Source organism: Diplotaxodon limnothrissa, linkage group LG1 (assembly GCF_057381915.1).
Source record: "Diplotaxodon limnothrissa isolate DT_005_m linkage group LG1, D_limnothrissa_male_GT1.1, whole genome shotgun sequence".
Taxonomy (NCBI): domain Eukaryota; kingdom Metazoa; phylum Chordata; class Actinopteri; order Cichliformes; family Cichlidae; genus Diplotaxodon; species Diplotaxodon limnothrissa.
This window is the reverse complement of record NC_140596.1, coordinates 31506892-31521066: the sequence shown is the minus strand read 5'-3', so window position 1 is coordinate 31521066 and position 14175 is coordinate 31506892. Positions and strand designations below refer to the sequence as shown.

At 42.0% G+C, this 14175-nt stretch overlaps 2 protein-coding genes across 2 annotated transcripts in view; one reads left to right on the top strand and one right to left on the bottom strand.

The window, feature by feature from the left end:
* The window catches only part of myo9aa (myosin IXAa), a 100671-nt gene extending 91382 nt beyond the window's left edge, over positions 1-9289 (bottom strand). The window contains exon 1 of the mRNA XM_085349861.1: positions 8960-9289. The gene's annotated coding sequence lies outside the window, so the exon portion shown is untranslated. The remainder of the gene's footprint in view (positions 1-8959) is intronic.
* Positions 9290-9718: 429 nt separating this feature from the next.
* On the top strand, positions 9719-11900 carry senp8 (SUMO peptidase family member, NEDD8 specific). The gene is made up of 2 exons (XM_085357155.1): positions 9719-9775; positions 10612-11900. Exon 2 carries the CDS (start codon positions 10639-10641, stop codon positions 11302-11304), a length of 666 nt encoding a protein of 221 aa, XP_085213281.1. The 5' UTR covers positions 9719-9775; positions 10612-10638; the 3' UTR covers positions 11305-11900.
* The last annotated feature ends 2275 nt before the right edge of the window (positions 11901-14175 follow it).

The window sequence follows — 14175 nt, the reverse complement described above, 5'->3', positions numbered from 1 at the left end:
AACAAAAGGATTCGTGAAATAATCTGTTCGAGCTTCATGCTCATGCTTCTGTTTCTAGAGTTCAGTAGGTGAGCTGGCCATGTTAGCCGATAGTGAAACACCTGCTTGGAAACTTGTCCATGCATTCAATGGACGTCATCCACAGTAGACGACATGATGGCATGGACTCCTCAGTTATCTTTTAGTAACTGTTCCTTTTTAAATGGTCCTTCACTCTGGGTTATGCAGGTGTAAGTAAGCTTTTCTCTGCCTCCTGCTCACATTGGCCTAAATCTGCTAAGGATAAGAGCATGTCTATTATCCATTCGTGTGCTTTTGATTGTTTCTTAACAAAGAACAGGATGAAAAGCACAGCAGTATACAGATATGTTCTGCCTGGTGATAAACAGACCAGATCAGCGTTAGTCATAGTCATAAAAGTAAATAAATGTGAGTAATGTTTTATTAGTGTTATCAGTATCCAGCACTGTGAAGGTTTTTTCAAGGAAGCTAAGGGGGATTTCACAAAAAATGACTCGACACATAACAAAATTGCAGAGATTTTCTACAGAAATTTGCAGATGCACACTTTTAAACATTCCTGCTTTTGTTTTACTGAGGAACTTTCTACCTACTCACTATTTCAGGCTTTACAGACACATTATGGACCTGTAGGTGAAGAAATCTGTTTGCAGAGCCTACTTTGGCTTGGGCCAAAATGTTGAGTCTAAAACAAGGCCGTGTTCTTGGTCTGACCTCACGTTTATATTTTATTGTTTTAGAGGGTGGAAAAATGTTTTTCCTTTCAGACTCCATTCTAGCTCTGGAAATATCAATATCACCCCGCAGTTTAGATTTGGCCAGCGACAAAGGAAAAGTACACCACCCTACAATAAAAGGCGCCAGCCGGTGGAAGGTACATCATCAACAGCTGTTTGGGTTTTCGGTCTAACAGTTTCTTGGAAATCATACTACAAAAATGCTCATATGATCACTTTTGTCTCTCTTTTTACACCATTATGATTGGTAGAAATTTATGAGCTCAGAAAGCTACAGCATAACAATGAATGCCTGAAGTGAAACAACTGTATGACATGCATGGAAACATGCCAAGTTTCACTTGAAATGAACATGAAAAGAAAAATAAGTCCTTCTGGAAGAAAGCCGTTCCATCTTGTAGCCCATCTTGGTAACACCCTAAGGCATTTATTCAAGTAGTTTTGACATTCCTACCCAATTGAATAAAGAGAAAACCTTAAAAATCCTGGTACATGAATTAATTTTAACAATTTGCAATATGCCGAGTACTGTAACAATTTAGCAACCACATGTTGCAGCCAATCAAAAGGCAGCCACAGAGTTTTTGTAGATGTAACGACATTGCTTACTCATGTGACCGAACCGTTAGCTAGCTCTGAATTAGGAGGTAGATTTGTCAAACTAAATGTTTCCAGTGATGGATTTTTTTTTTTTTTTTGGGAGGGGGGGGTGGGGGTGGATTGTAAGTTTGTTTAGCTAATATTATCTCAGGAAGGAGGTGCATGAGATGAGCACTCTTGTTTTTAGTATCCCCAAGTATTTTTAATTATTTAATAAAATATTGATATTTGGTGTAACAATGTAACATGTTGATCTCTATTAAATAGAATCACCAGTCAAATCTAATCTGTTATCTTCTCATATCTACTGGTCTTTAAAAAGTTCAGTAATAACTAATAAACTGGACAAAATGTGCTGGAGGCAAACAGCAGAGACAGAGGACGGGATATAGAGGAAGGAAGCAGAAGAGCAGCAAGATGGTGTAGGTCTAGGAGGCATCACTGACCCAGATTATCCACACTCCATTTCCCCCTCAGAAAGTCCAAACAGACCCATTCAGCTGCCCCTGGCCTCAGGGAAGACAGTGCTGGGAAGCAGTTAGGACACTAGCATGTTTCCTGAAGAACCATGTAAAGCACGTGATTCTGTTGTAAAGGCCAACCAGATGGTAGGCACAAAACATGTACTAAATAGGCACAGTATATATAAATACAATGGATAACAGTGTCACAGGCACTGGGATCTTGTCTGCAAACATAAACACACACTCTGAGGAAGAGATGCCAACAGGACTCATCTCGTCTTTCACAGCTGAGTGGAGATGAGCAATAATGACTGTAGCTGCTCAGAGAGCATGGTGCCAAAATGCCCACAAGCTCATCGCAAATCAACGGTGCTTCCTATTTTGGATACCTGTGATCCAGTCGAGCATACAAACAAAAGGATACAAATATTTAGTTTTTGATATTAAGTCATACCAATGAATGTGTCATCTTCATGGTCAATTAGATCAAGTCTAGAGCCAAACTACTCCTTTGTGAGGCGTTGCGTAATGATAAAGACAGGAGCCTTAAGGCCATTCAACACCTACACTGAGAGCTATTTCACTGAGAGACATCAAAATGAATCATGAAATACATAAGTGGGCATCAGCAATCAAAGGAAATGCGGCAAAGCCGCGCACCAGATCTGGTCAATCTGAAACCTCACATGGAAAAACATGCAAGCAAGTATGTCAAACTAATTACAAAAACTTAAATAAACAAGCGAGTCTTCATACCCTTCAGGCTTTAATAGTTTTTTTGAAGGGGTTTAATGGTACATGTTGCACCTTTGTCTAAATGAAGACGAGTTTTTTAGTTCTGTGATTTTTTTCCACCCTGAGATCCATTAAAGTTACAAACATTTTGTCACGGACAAAGTGAAAAAGCAATTTCCAAAATCGTTTATGCAATGGAAACAGTATACGCCTTCACCAGCTGATAGTAATGACAGGTCATTAAGTCCAACTCTGGGTCTGAATGTTAAGCATCATTCTAAGCACATCTGTTTAGCGTATTAGGAAAAAACATGACCTGTAATTACAGGGCGGTGTTGCAGAGGCTCTCACTGTCTTCTCTGAGGATGGGGGATGGCTCCTGTCTTTCTGCCTTGAACAGACCACAGGCTTTTTTGAAATCTGAGCCCAGCGCTGCAGTCAGGGCTGCAGCCACCAGAGAGAGAGCGAGAACTTGCAGCGTGATGATAACGCAAGTTTGGTTGCAGGCTTCAAGGGGATGACGGAAGATGTCGGTGATACTCTCTAGAGAGGCTACGTATAGTGTTACGACCTCTGGGTTAACTGCACACACAAAGTGTTAAGAGAAACCAAGCAGAGTACCCTTCCAGTGTTAATCATTACTAAAACTGAGTTCACGCTATTAAAATTACTTTTTGGAAATGCTGGACATTTATTTAACAGCTTCCTTTTTTTCTTTCATTTCTTCAAATACCCCCTGACAGATCTGAAATATGCATAAACATGCATGGTCTTGTTTTATTTACTGCACTTTTGTAAATGCGCACGAGCACAGTAAAGCACGAGACATGAGTTTGTAGACAAGAAGGGACAAGTACCGAGCCCCTACGGTGAAAAGCAATATATTCTCTGTTTATATTGGTCTACTGAGAAAACAAACTTGGATATATCTTCATATTCTCTGTAGAGTTCATCCCCTGTGATAAAAAGGATGAGTCTACAAAGAGGCTGTTACCCTTTGATTCTTCTGATGAAAGTCTGCAAAAGCCAAACTACCACCAAAAATAAAAACATGAAACAATTTGTGAGCTCATTCTGACCTGAACTCTCCATCCAAAACTAGGACAGCAGGCATTTAGAGGGTACTTTCGTAGCTCACCTGCTCAGGAGAGCAAAGGTATTTGCTCCACTCAAACAGCTTCACTGATAAGTGGGCTCTTTCAGGCAGAGTGGAGGACTTGTGCTTTGTGGAGACAATAAGGACCCTGTAATCGTCTCCAGGGCGTCCAACTGGAGTCGTTTGACCACACCACTAAGCCAGCGCAGTGAATGTGTGTGATGAAACGCATCAGTGGCTAATAAGCATGAATGCAGGTGGGCGCCAAAATAAACAAGCAGGAACATTAAAGCGAACACCGAGGAGATTCAGTAGAAGTATCTCATTCTTTAATCATACATGATATCTAAGATTACATAAACTCTGCTTGTTGAGACTGAAATGTCAGGACAGGAGTACTTTAATCATCACAAAACTCTGCTTTTTATTTTCTTATAGACACACAGCCCCTCAAACTTACTCAAAATATACAAAAAACTTTCTTATGTAAACAAGAGATACATGAATGTAGCAAGTTGTTATCCATACAGTTTATTATACTTGTTTATACTGACTGGAACTGTATTTTACAGCATATGAAACTGCTTACCCAATTCAGGGTCACAGAGGGGCCTGGAGCATATCCTAGCTGCCTAGGGTAAGAGACTAGGTACACTGTGGACAGGTCGCGAGCCTGTCACAGTGCCAACAGAGTCAGACATTCATTTGAATTCACATCCACACCTATTAACCTATAGTTAATTTAGAATCACCAATTCACCTAAGCACACTACCCTACATGTCTTTGAACTGTGGGAGGAAATTGGAGTACCCAGAGAGAACATGCAAACTCCACACAGAAAGCCTTCCTTCAAACCCAGGACATTCTTGCTGTGAAGCAACAGTGCTAACAACCACGCCACCAAAACTGCCTAGTGATCCGATTATAATCACTAACAAATAAAGGAATCATTGTATGTCTGTTTACTCCATCCACTCATCTGAGCCATTTCAAACTGGGCAGGTGTCAAGCTGGGGACACGGGTGAGTACCATACTGTAATTTTCATCAGTCAGATCAGGTTCAGACCCCTGCAGCTAGTCCGTGGGACAGAGCCTGGAACATCTTTGGCTAGGTATTACCATCAAATACATCGCCATTTATTATAGGCTCTTAAGGGGTGTCCACGCAGGAAGTAACTAGCAGATATGTGGTGACCAGAGACCACAGAAAGCTGTTCAATGATTTGAAGCAACAATGGGTGACGGAAAGAGGACGCGTTTCAAGTTTCTGAACTTCAAACGAAGCAACTCAAGCACAACTAGTTATTTTTATGATACAGCTGATTGACATAGGACAGGGTCGTAAATAGACAGCCGTTACCTAGGATGTCCATTAGCAGCAACAAAGCAACGCATGACAAGCACATCTTTTACCTGTGCATGTGCCCCCCACCACCACCACCTTTTTTTCATAAATCTGAGTTTTTGGTTACAGCTGTCATGTAAAAATAATCAAAGATTTCAGAATTACAACCATCGCTGTGTGCCAGTGAGTGTGAAACGAGGCAACACTTAAGAGCACAGTTTCATAGCTAACAGATACACTTAAGCATAATCTCACAGTAGCCTACATCATCTTCTCATTTACTGCGCTGATAACTACTGTAAAGATTAGGCAGCAGAAGAATGCCAGCCATTAGTGAGCATGTCTCGGACTGCATTCGAAATCCACCTTATCGCAGCCTGTTTGCTGTCTGTTACCCACGGCTATCTCCGCTCTTCCTCCCCTTCTGCCTCATTCTGACAGTGAACAGACTACTGTAAACTGCCAGGATTTCTCACAGATAACAACGGCAGTGTAGTGCAAAGACAGAACTTTAAACTTCATTTCTTCCTGTCCTCTGGACTGTCCAGCAGACCAGCAATAACAATTCATAAATCATATTTCTCTAAGGTTTTAATATTAAATATCCAAATCTATTGTAATGTTGTCTCCTTCTGATATAACAATATTCAAGGCTTTAAGAAAATGATAAACTCAGTCAGTTCAAAGTTTTAAGTGGTTTCGAGGTAGGACCACTCTGTAGGTGGACAGAATTGTGTAACATTACACAACAGCACATGCCTGGGGATTAACCATGGGCTCTGTCCAGTCCGTACCATGAGGCTGCAGGGGGCCAGGAGCTATTGTCACAGCTGTGTCACAACACACACCCACAAATCCACAACTTTAGTTTCCTGCTTATAGTCTTCTGTCATCATGCACAGGTTTTGCAGATATACTGCTGTACTTTGACAAAAGTAGAATTCTGAAATTAGTGTTTCTATGGGGCTTAAACTCTGTGTTTTGGTTTTGGTGCTCTAATTACAATTTCCACAATCCATCTAAACCTTAAAAATTCAAATAATAAATTAGGATGCAAGTGAGAATCCCTATTCACATACCTATTCATTTAATTTAAAAAAATAAACCACAAAGGTTTTGAACACTTTCTTCTCTGTCCAAAACAAAGACACAGAGGATTTAATTTAATTTAAGAGGATACAAAGTGAGCTTCCAGCAAGCCCAGTGCTGTTTGTTCACTCCGTTTCCCCATTGTAAAGGATTAATTAAAGAACAAGTTAGGCTTTTTTCACATAAACAAAATTGCAAAGAGCAACACAATGCACTTTCTTCTCTCTCCATCTCACTCCAACTACTGTTAGCACCGGCGAATTAATGAGGGGAAATGCAAAACGTGGGGAAGCTGAGCCTGTGAGGCCAAAGCCACCCTCATATAATGGCGTACTAAAGAAAGGAGAGCTTTGTTCAGTGCAACACAAGCAGGTTCCTCTTTAATGACTTCATGTGCATGCCAATCACTTGCGCCACACAATCTCAAAACACAGCCACACCACTTTTCAGGACATGCCGAAGTTTTAAGCCTGCAGCATGTGACTGAGAGCAGCAGGTAATTCAGTCCAGCAGGTAACACCTCGGGGGATGATAACTGGGAGGTTATGCTAGAGTTTAGAGGAATGGTGCCCATGGGAGATCACAGGAGCTCTGGTGGATGAGCAAAGAAGTAGTCACAAGACAAAAGGGTTGTTAGTTCTACTCTCAAGAGAACAAAACAGCAGAAACGGCATCTATGAGCTAGTGGTAACTCATTGTTTTAATCACATCACAGTTACAGTCTGTGGGTGTTTAACAGCAGCAACTTTGTTGTTGCTGGTTATTAAGATCTGTGCATGGCAAAAATAAAACGTGTTACGAGGAGGTCTTTCAAACGAAAAAGGGCAAGGGTAAGTAAAGATTCGATCTTAGTGTTACGCAGACCCCAATGACATTTTGAAAGCCAAATAATGAGCTACTGTATTATTTTTTCAAATTATTTAATTTGCCAAAAAAAAGCTTTAAATTATACATAAAAAACAGTCACTTCCCATCCTGTGCAGCTTCTGCCATCACTTTTGAGATGTGCAACTACTGTGAACTGAAAAATCCTCAGAGAGGCTAAAACTGTTCAGTTTCATTTTCCAAAGTTTCAATTTCAAAGGCACTGAGTTCAAGTTAGACACAAGGAGGAGGACCAAAGGAAGGCCACACACTGGCTCTTCTTATTGAGAATGACAGTCAGCACTGACTAAGTCCCAGACTGTAGCGATCAAAAGAACAGCTAAAACTTAGCATGGAGCAACCCTACTTGCATATGAAGGTTTGCGATTTCGTAACTCGAACCATCAAAAACTTAAAAACATTTCTTTAAAGTATTCCTAGTAAACCACAGACTGCCTCCAACAACAGCAGAGGTTAGCTCCTCTGAAGTGCTCAAATCTGAGCCCTAAGCTGCTAAATCACAGCTTCAATCTTTCAGGTGGCGTCTGCGAGACCATTCACTGCACACCGATGTGATACAAAACTGAGGCCGGTCCTTTAGAAATAGCAGACAGCGGGGTCTGTGGGGTGTCAGATGTCAACAGGGACCAGTTGCTGGAGTCTCAGCCCGGGCTTCCTCTCGTGCTGCAGCAGCTGTGTCTTCTCAGACCTCACATTCCTGCAGGACAGGCCCACTTTACCCTCATCACCTGTGCTGATCTGAGGGCAGGACAGGCTCTCAGGGGCACCTCACCCACAGCAACATGAATTTAAGTCATTTACCTTCATTCCTTTTTTTTTTTTTTTAAACAATAATCATCTAGCACCAAAATGTATATTTTAAAATGATCATAGAAATAAAAGTCCGTTAGGAGCATCCTTTTTGCACAAATTGGATGATCTTCTGGTGACATTTGTCCATTCATAAAAACGGTATAAAAATGACTTAATGTAATCGGTAAGCACAGCAGATCAACTCACCAATAACTTAAAAAAAATTAGGCTATAGTCTCTTAAGGTAAACTATAGTAACTATACTATAAAATCGATCAAACCCACTCAGGTGCACTCAAGATACACAACCAGGCGATCCGTTGTAAAATCTGTCTTAAGTCAGCTCTCCATCCACAAACACACGCACACACACAGAGAGACACAATGCCCATGATTCAGCAGCTTCTTCACCCCATTAGACCTCCCTGTACAATTACAGCTGCTTTGCAGTGCATATTGCCTTCAGTGCATTATAAGCTGCTCTGTCTGACCTCCACTAAATAATACATGTAACCACTTACCCCACCCTGCCGCAGTAATAGCTCCCATTTCTGCAGGACCGTGAAAACATAATACCTGGTTTATGTCGCAGTGACATATTGTGTACGGTTTCATGTACGTATATCCTTATTTTTGCAGTATCAATCTTTGCATGCATTGGTGTTCCCCTATGTTTTTTGCAAACCTTGTTTGAGCCTGTAATGGATAAAAAACGACCCCTGTCAATGGTTTGAAGATAAAAATGAGCCCTTTGTAATTTGTATCACTATCACAAATAAAATGAAAGAATAAAGTAAATCCAGCCTGCGTTTGTCATGTTACATGTGGTTGTTATTCTTATAAACTGTCCTTCAGCCAGCTGAAGCTCTGGAGTAAGCACCCTCTGTAGTGTGAAATGACATCTCAGTGAGGAGCAGCCAGAACTTTTTACAGGCTCACATCACACACACACACACACAGCTCTGACAGACTCCTCACTGAACAAAAGCACCGACTGAGCACCCCAAAACACACACACAACTTAAGTCTGCCAACTGAAAACAATGCTGCAAATGAGTGCAGGTCATAACGTTTCTTACGGACTACAACTGAATCATAGGTTCACTAGCAGCTTCAAGCCAGACGCCTATCGTCCCACAGCGGGGCAGCCCAACGCACCACAGTGTATAACTATCACTAAACATCACTCTTACCTCCAGACGTGAGCTGTAAAGTCAATTTAAAGTGGCACTCGAGTTTTCCCGTTTCTTGTCAGGCTTGACCGTGGAGCTACACACACTTGTAGCCACGCAAAAAAAATCACCCAGTCTCTATTTAATTCCCTGCATTCCCACTGAATTAATTTGCTTTCTTCTCACTCGCCTCACTTGCCTCTTAGCAAAGTCCTCGAAAGTCAACTCCGCGTTGAAAACCTACGCATTTTTTTCTTTTTCTTTTTATCCGAGCATGTTCGCAGTTTGAATCCAATTAAACGGCAGTTCTTCGCTGCTCGGTCGCTGAAAACTCCTCTCCGTCTTGCTAATCAGTGCGGCTCAGCATTGCGCGTTCACGCCGCTGATGGGAGGGGAGAAAACACGGAGGGGAGGGGAGGGGCGAAGCAACCGGAAGTACCCTGAAACACACAGGGCAACAGTAACCACACTGCACCTCTCGGTTTCCGATAATGGATTATAACCTTTGGGGGTCATGTTAGAGTTTAAAAAAAAGACTAAAATGACGGAAATTCACTTGATTTTAAAATACGTGGTTTTATCTCGCCTTATTCGCTGTAAAATACAAAGAAAGACACTTCTCCTGTGCTTGCATGTAACGACACAGAATGTCAGTTTTTCAGTAACGCTCACGTGCTCATACCCCAATGCAAGGAGCCAATCACAAGCAAGCTTATCTCCACCCCACTGTCGCAAAATGTTACGGTCTTCTCGCCGCGATTTACGATAGTCATTGCAATGAGGGGCTTCACCGCTCGTGTTTTCGTGGTACTTTTAATTTGAATGTGTCATTTACAGGTAGGACACTTAACGGACACTGTGTATTTCAGTTTGGCAGCCAACGGTTAATGTGGCGCATGCTCAGTCTGCTATTTAACTCAGTTTTTTGGCTACGAGTGACGCTAAAAACTGTCGGTTAGCGAGCTCAAGCTAAAAACGCAGGCTCGATTGAGCGGAGAGCTGCCTGCTGAAGTAAACGCATTGCAGTAATGTGATGCTCCGCAGTGGATTCCCGGCCCAGCAAAGCGCTACTGTAACATCTCTGAAAATAACCTGATCAGCCAGTGCGCTAAAACGGCTCCAGTTAATGTGTCTGAGTGAGTAATAAAGCAAAGTAGCGAACAGAAAGTCAACAAGGATCCCAGAAACAGGCAGTCTGCTTTAGCTTCAGTGAAGTTTAACAGTTTGTGCGAGTTGCTTAAATGAACACAGACTGTGACTGCGTTTGAATCACTAGTCCAGGATGAGATCTGTGGAAAAAAAGCTTCATGTTTGAAACCAGTGTCAGGCTGTACTGGCCAACTGGCATCAGAATGAAGTGAATGAAGCCTTTTGCATTCTCTAAGAAACCCAAATGACGCCTTTAAATTCGTCAGATTGGTCCCCCTCCCTGAACCTGTTTCTATTCTGTGAAATTACTGCTCTGCTGAGTAGATGATCAACAGCTGCTAAATAATATTGCTTGTGAGATCACAGCGTCCTTAAGGTAGTATGTGCTGATTGGACCTATTTTAGAAAAGAGCAGTACGAGACAAAGAAAAGCAGTTCTCATATTAAAGAAAACACGAGCAGTAAATTTCTGACGAATCAATTAGCCGAACCCTAAGCATTAAAGCGTTTCTGTGTATTTTCAGATTGACACGCTCTGACTGCTCTGGAGGATGGATCCTGTAGTGCTCAGCTATCATGACAGCCTGCTGCGGCGCTCTGATGTCTCTCTACTGGAAGGACCTTACTGGCTTAATGACCAAGTCATTGGTTTTGCTTTTGAGTACTTTGCTGCCGAGCGCTTTAGAGTCCTGGGGGAAGCCGTTATCTTTATCAGCCCAGAGGTCACCCAGTTCATCAAATGTGCTTCCTGCCCTGATGAGTTGGCATTGTTTCTGGAGCCACTGGATCTTGCTTCTCGTCGCTGGGTCTTCCTAGCAGTGAATGACAACTCCAACCAGACTGCTGGAGGGTCCCACTGGAGCCTCTTGCTTTATCATCACAACTCCAACCACTTTGCCCACTATGACTCTCAAAATGGCAGCAATTCACTTCACGCACGGCGCATCGCCAGCAAGTTGGAGCCTTTCCTGGGCGCAGGGAGGAAAGCGCTGTTTGTCGAGGAGCCCTGCCCATCCCAGCAGAACAGCTATGACTGTGGCATGTATGTTATCTGTATTGCCGAGGCCTTGTGCGAGAAGGCCCGGGTGGAGGGCTCGCCACGCCTTCCTGTGCAAATGATCACCCCAGCCTACATCACCCAGAAGAGGGCCGAGTGGTGCAGACTGATCCAGAGCTTAGCTCAGAATGACCTCTGCTGCTCACTGTCTTTCCCTTAGCACGTCGATTGCCCCGCACTGTATGCAGAAAAGCTGTCACCCCACATATCTACTGCTGGAGAATCTGAATGCACTCCCTCAATACAGTATATAACTATATATATGAAATCTATTTCTATTACAGTCTCCGTCATACTCCATTATCAAAAAAGAGTTAAAAACATAAAGCAATGCTTCAAATATTTAATGACTTCAGAGAACCATTGGTGTCGTGTATATGCACAGAAACAAAAAGTATGTAAACAAGAACACCAGCATGCCTATAAAACAGATTTTCTCCTGTGTACATATTGAGCGAGGACGTCATGGAAGAGGAGGCACAGACTTTTTTTTTTTCTCCATTTTCTGAGTTTGGAGCGAATGTAGAAATGTTTACACAGATTATTGCTCAGGGTCATTTTAAATGAACTGAATTGACAATAAGAATGTGCACATGAACTCTGGCTCCTACTTTTGTCACACAGTCATTGTGTTCGTCAGCTTGAACGTGCGTACTTTTAGTTTTTGAGATAATTTGAAGAATTCCTGCTGTATGAGGGCGCCGACGTGCTGTGAGTGTTTATGGAACAAAGGGCAGAGTTGGGTGGTGGAATGTATCGAGCTCACTGTCTGTCGAGCTAATAAATGTGACTCTTGTCACATTTTTGATGACACAGTGGTACAATTATTTATTGTTTTTAATTTTCTTTCTGTTGAAATTGAAGTCATTTGATGTCAGAAAAGTGAACTGCACGCTGGTTTACAGGCGGTTACATCACTGAGGAAATGACATTTGCAGATTTACTGAATTTTAAATGTGTGATTTGTAGATTTTTATTTTAACCTTCTGTGTTATTGATTGCCGAAGTGTTGCAAGCACTATACGCAGGGTATCATAAAATCTGGCACCCAAATGTTTATCTGCTTTTGAATACCTTAAGTTTTAAATGTTCCTATTTTGCTCATTGAGTGTTCCTTGGTAATGGATGATGACATGAATCAGTATCTTGAAGAAGTGCACTAACAGCAGTAATTTAGTACTCAAAGTGGAACAAAGCACAATATCCAGGTTGTTACATTCAGCAGTTAAAGGCCCAGCAGACTTTAAGAAAAACTAAGCAGAAACAATAAGTGGCAAAATATTAAGACTGTATTCTAATTGAAAAAAAAAAGTGGCTTTAATGTGTTTTTTCCTTATCTTCTATCATACATACACTGTTACAATGGTAAACACGAGCTTCAGTTTCAAATCATGACGTCAGTATACGTGTAATGAGCCAAACACTCAGACTTCAGACTGCTTTGCATGCGACAAAACAATTTTTAGCTTCCTGTGTTGTCAGTGAGACAAGATATTACTGATGACATCTCAGACAAACAGCTCTGGCTGTCAGCAAATAAGTCCCGGCCATCTGCTCTTTAAACCTTCTGTTTGTAAGGGGCAACCAATCAGAAGAATGTTAGCTTAAAGGCAGAGCACGCAAAACAGCTTGTTTCAGACAAGGGAATTTGAGGAACTGCACCAGGGTCCGATAGAAAATGAAGAGAGGTCAGTTTGAACTGCGAATCATGCACAGCTACTCTAATCAAGTAAAAATAGAGAAGAGAAGGAGCTGGAAATAAGAACAATAGTGAAGACTTTTTCACTTCACTAGCTCAAAATAAATCAAATGGCTGTAATTTTTAGAAACATCAGAAATGTCCCACAATGTTTCCATGGACGTCCCGATGCAGGATGGGTGGGTAACTGTTGTAAGCTGTCAGCTCGTATTGTAGTTGAAATTAGGAAGGCGCACAGGAAGGGCATGCACCCATTTTAGATTTCAGAAGGAGGGAGTGTGGATCAATTAAAAGATCCCTGCATTGTTCTGTTTTACATACTCCCTACTGACACAGCTAAAGCGAGTTTAGATTCAGGATTAAAGAGTTTCACAGCCTATACCTAGAGATGGGGTGGGACACACAAACGTGTCATTTGGATTTTAGAAAGAGGGAGTGTATCAATTAAAAAATCATTGTCCAGTTTTGTATTAGATCCTTTATACAGAAACAGCTTGTGTAAAGTCAGGATTAAATACAAGCTGGACGTGTAAGCATAGTTTCATCTGTTGGCTCTCGGAAATTTTGTAATGAAGAGTCATCACCAAATCAGTCCGCCACATAGATTATAGTTAGGAATACTCATCGGTAACCATGTGGCAGAACAAAGAGCATTCAACTCCTCTGGCTGGCTGCCCTGCTCTCCTCTTAAATTCACACTGCTCAGACTGTGTTCACCCTCCTCTCTCCTTCCGTTGGCATTCCGTGCGCATCTACAGCCCACAGGCGTATTTCATCCGGAGTAACCAGTCAGACGAGCCATCGAGGTTTACTATTGTCCTCATAAAATGCCACAAAGCTGGGACATTCTCCGCCCTGGCAGCACACTGCATTAGAGAGACAAAGTGCCCAGGGAAAGAAACACACATTCATTTAGACAGATTTGCTTCTAAATGGCCAATTTGTCAAGTCCACTCCAAGAGTGTTTACAGGGAAACAGAGCTCGGCTCTCTGTCTGTTGTCATCTCCCGGTACTCTCAGCCTGGTGTAGTATGCCAGGACTATTTGTCATAGTTTCAAGGAATATGAACTTATTACATACCAAATAACCTAAACAGAAATGGATCAATTTAAATCCTACAAAATCCAGTAACATGCTGTTTGTTCTTTTGGCAAACGACGCCCTGCTTTCTGTGGCCTAAAACAAAGCTTCTTAGTGTTTGTGGTTTTACTGCGCTGTAAATCCGCCATGGGTTTATTGATAATCTCCACTTATTCCAGGCCATATCTCACCTGCTGGACCCCGGCTTGTGCACCTGACTATGCAAAGTGAGCTGAACGCATCCAGTAACA

What these genes read in the sequence shown, in the direction of transcription:
- senp8 (XM_085357155.1), top strand. Translation starts at nt 10,639, where the DNA reads ATGGATCCTGTAGTGCTCAGCTATCATGACAGCCTGCTGCGGCGCTCT.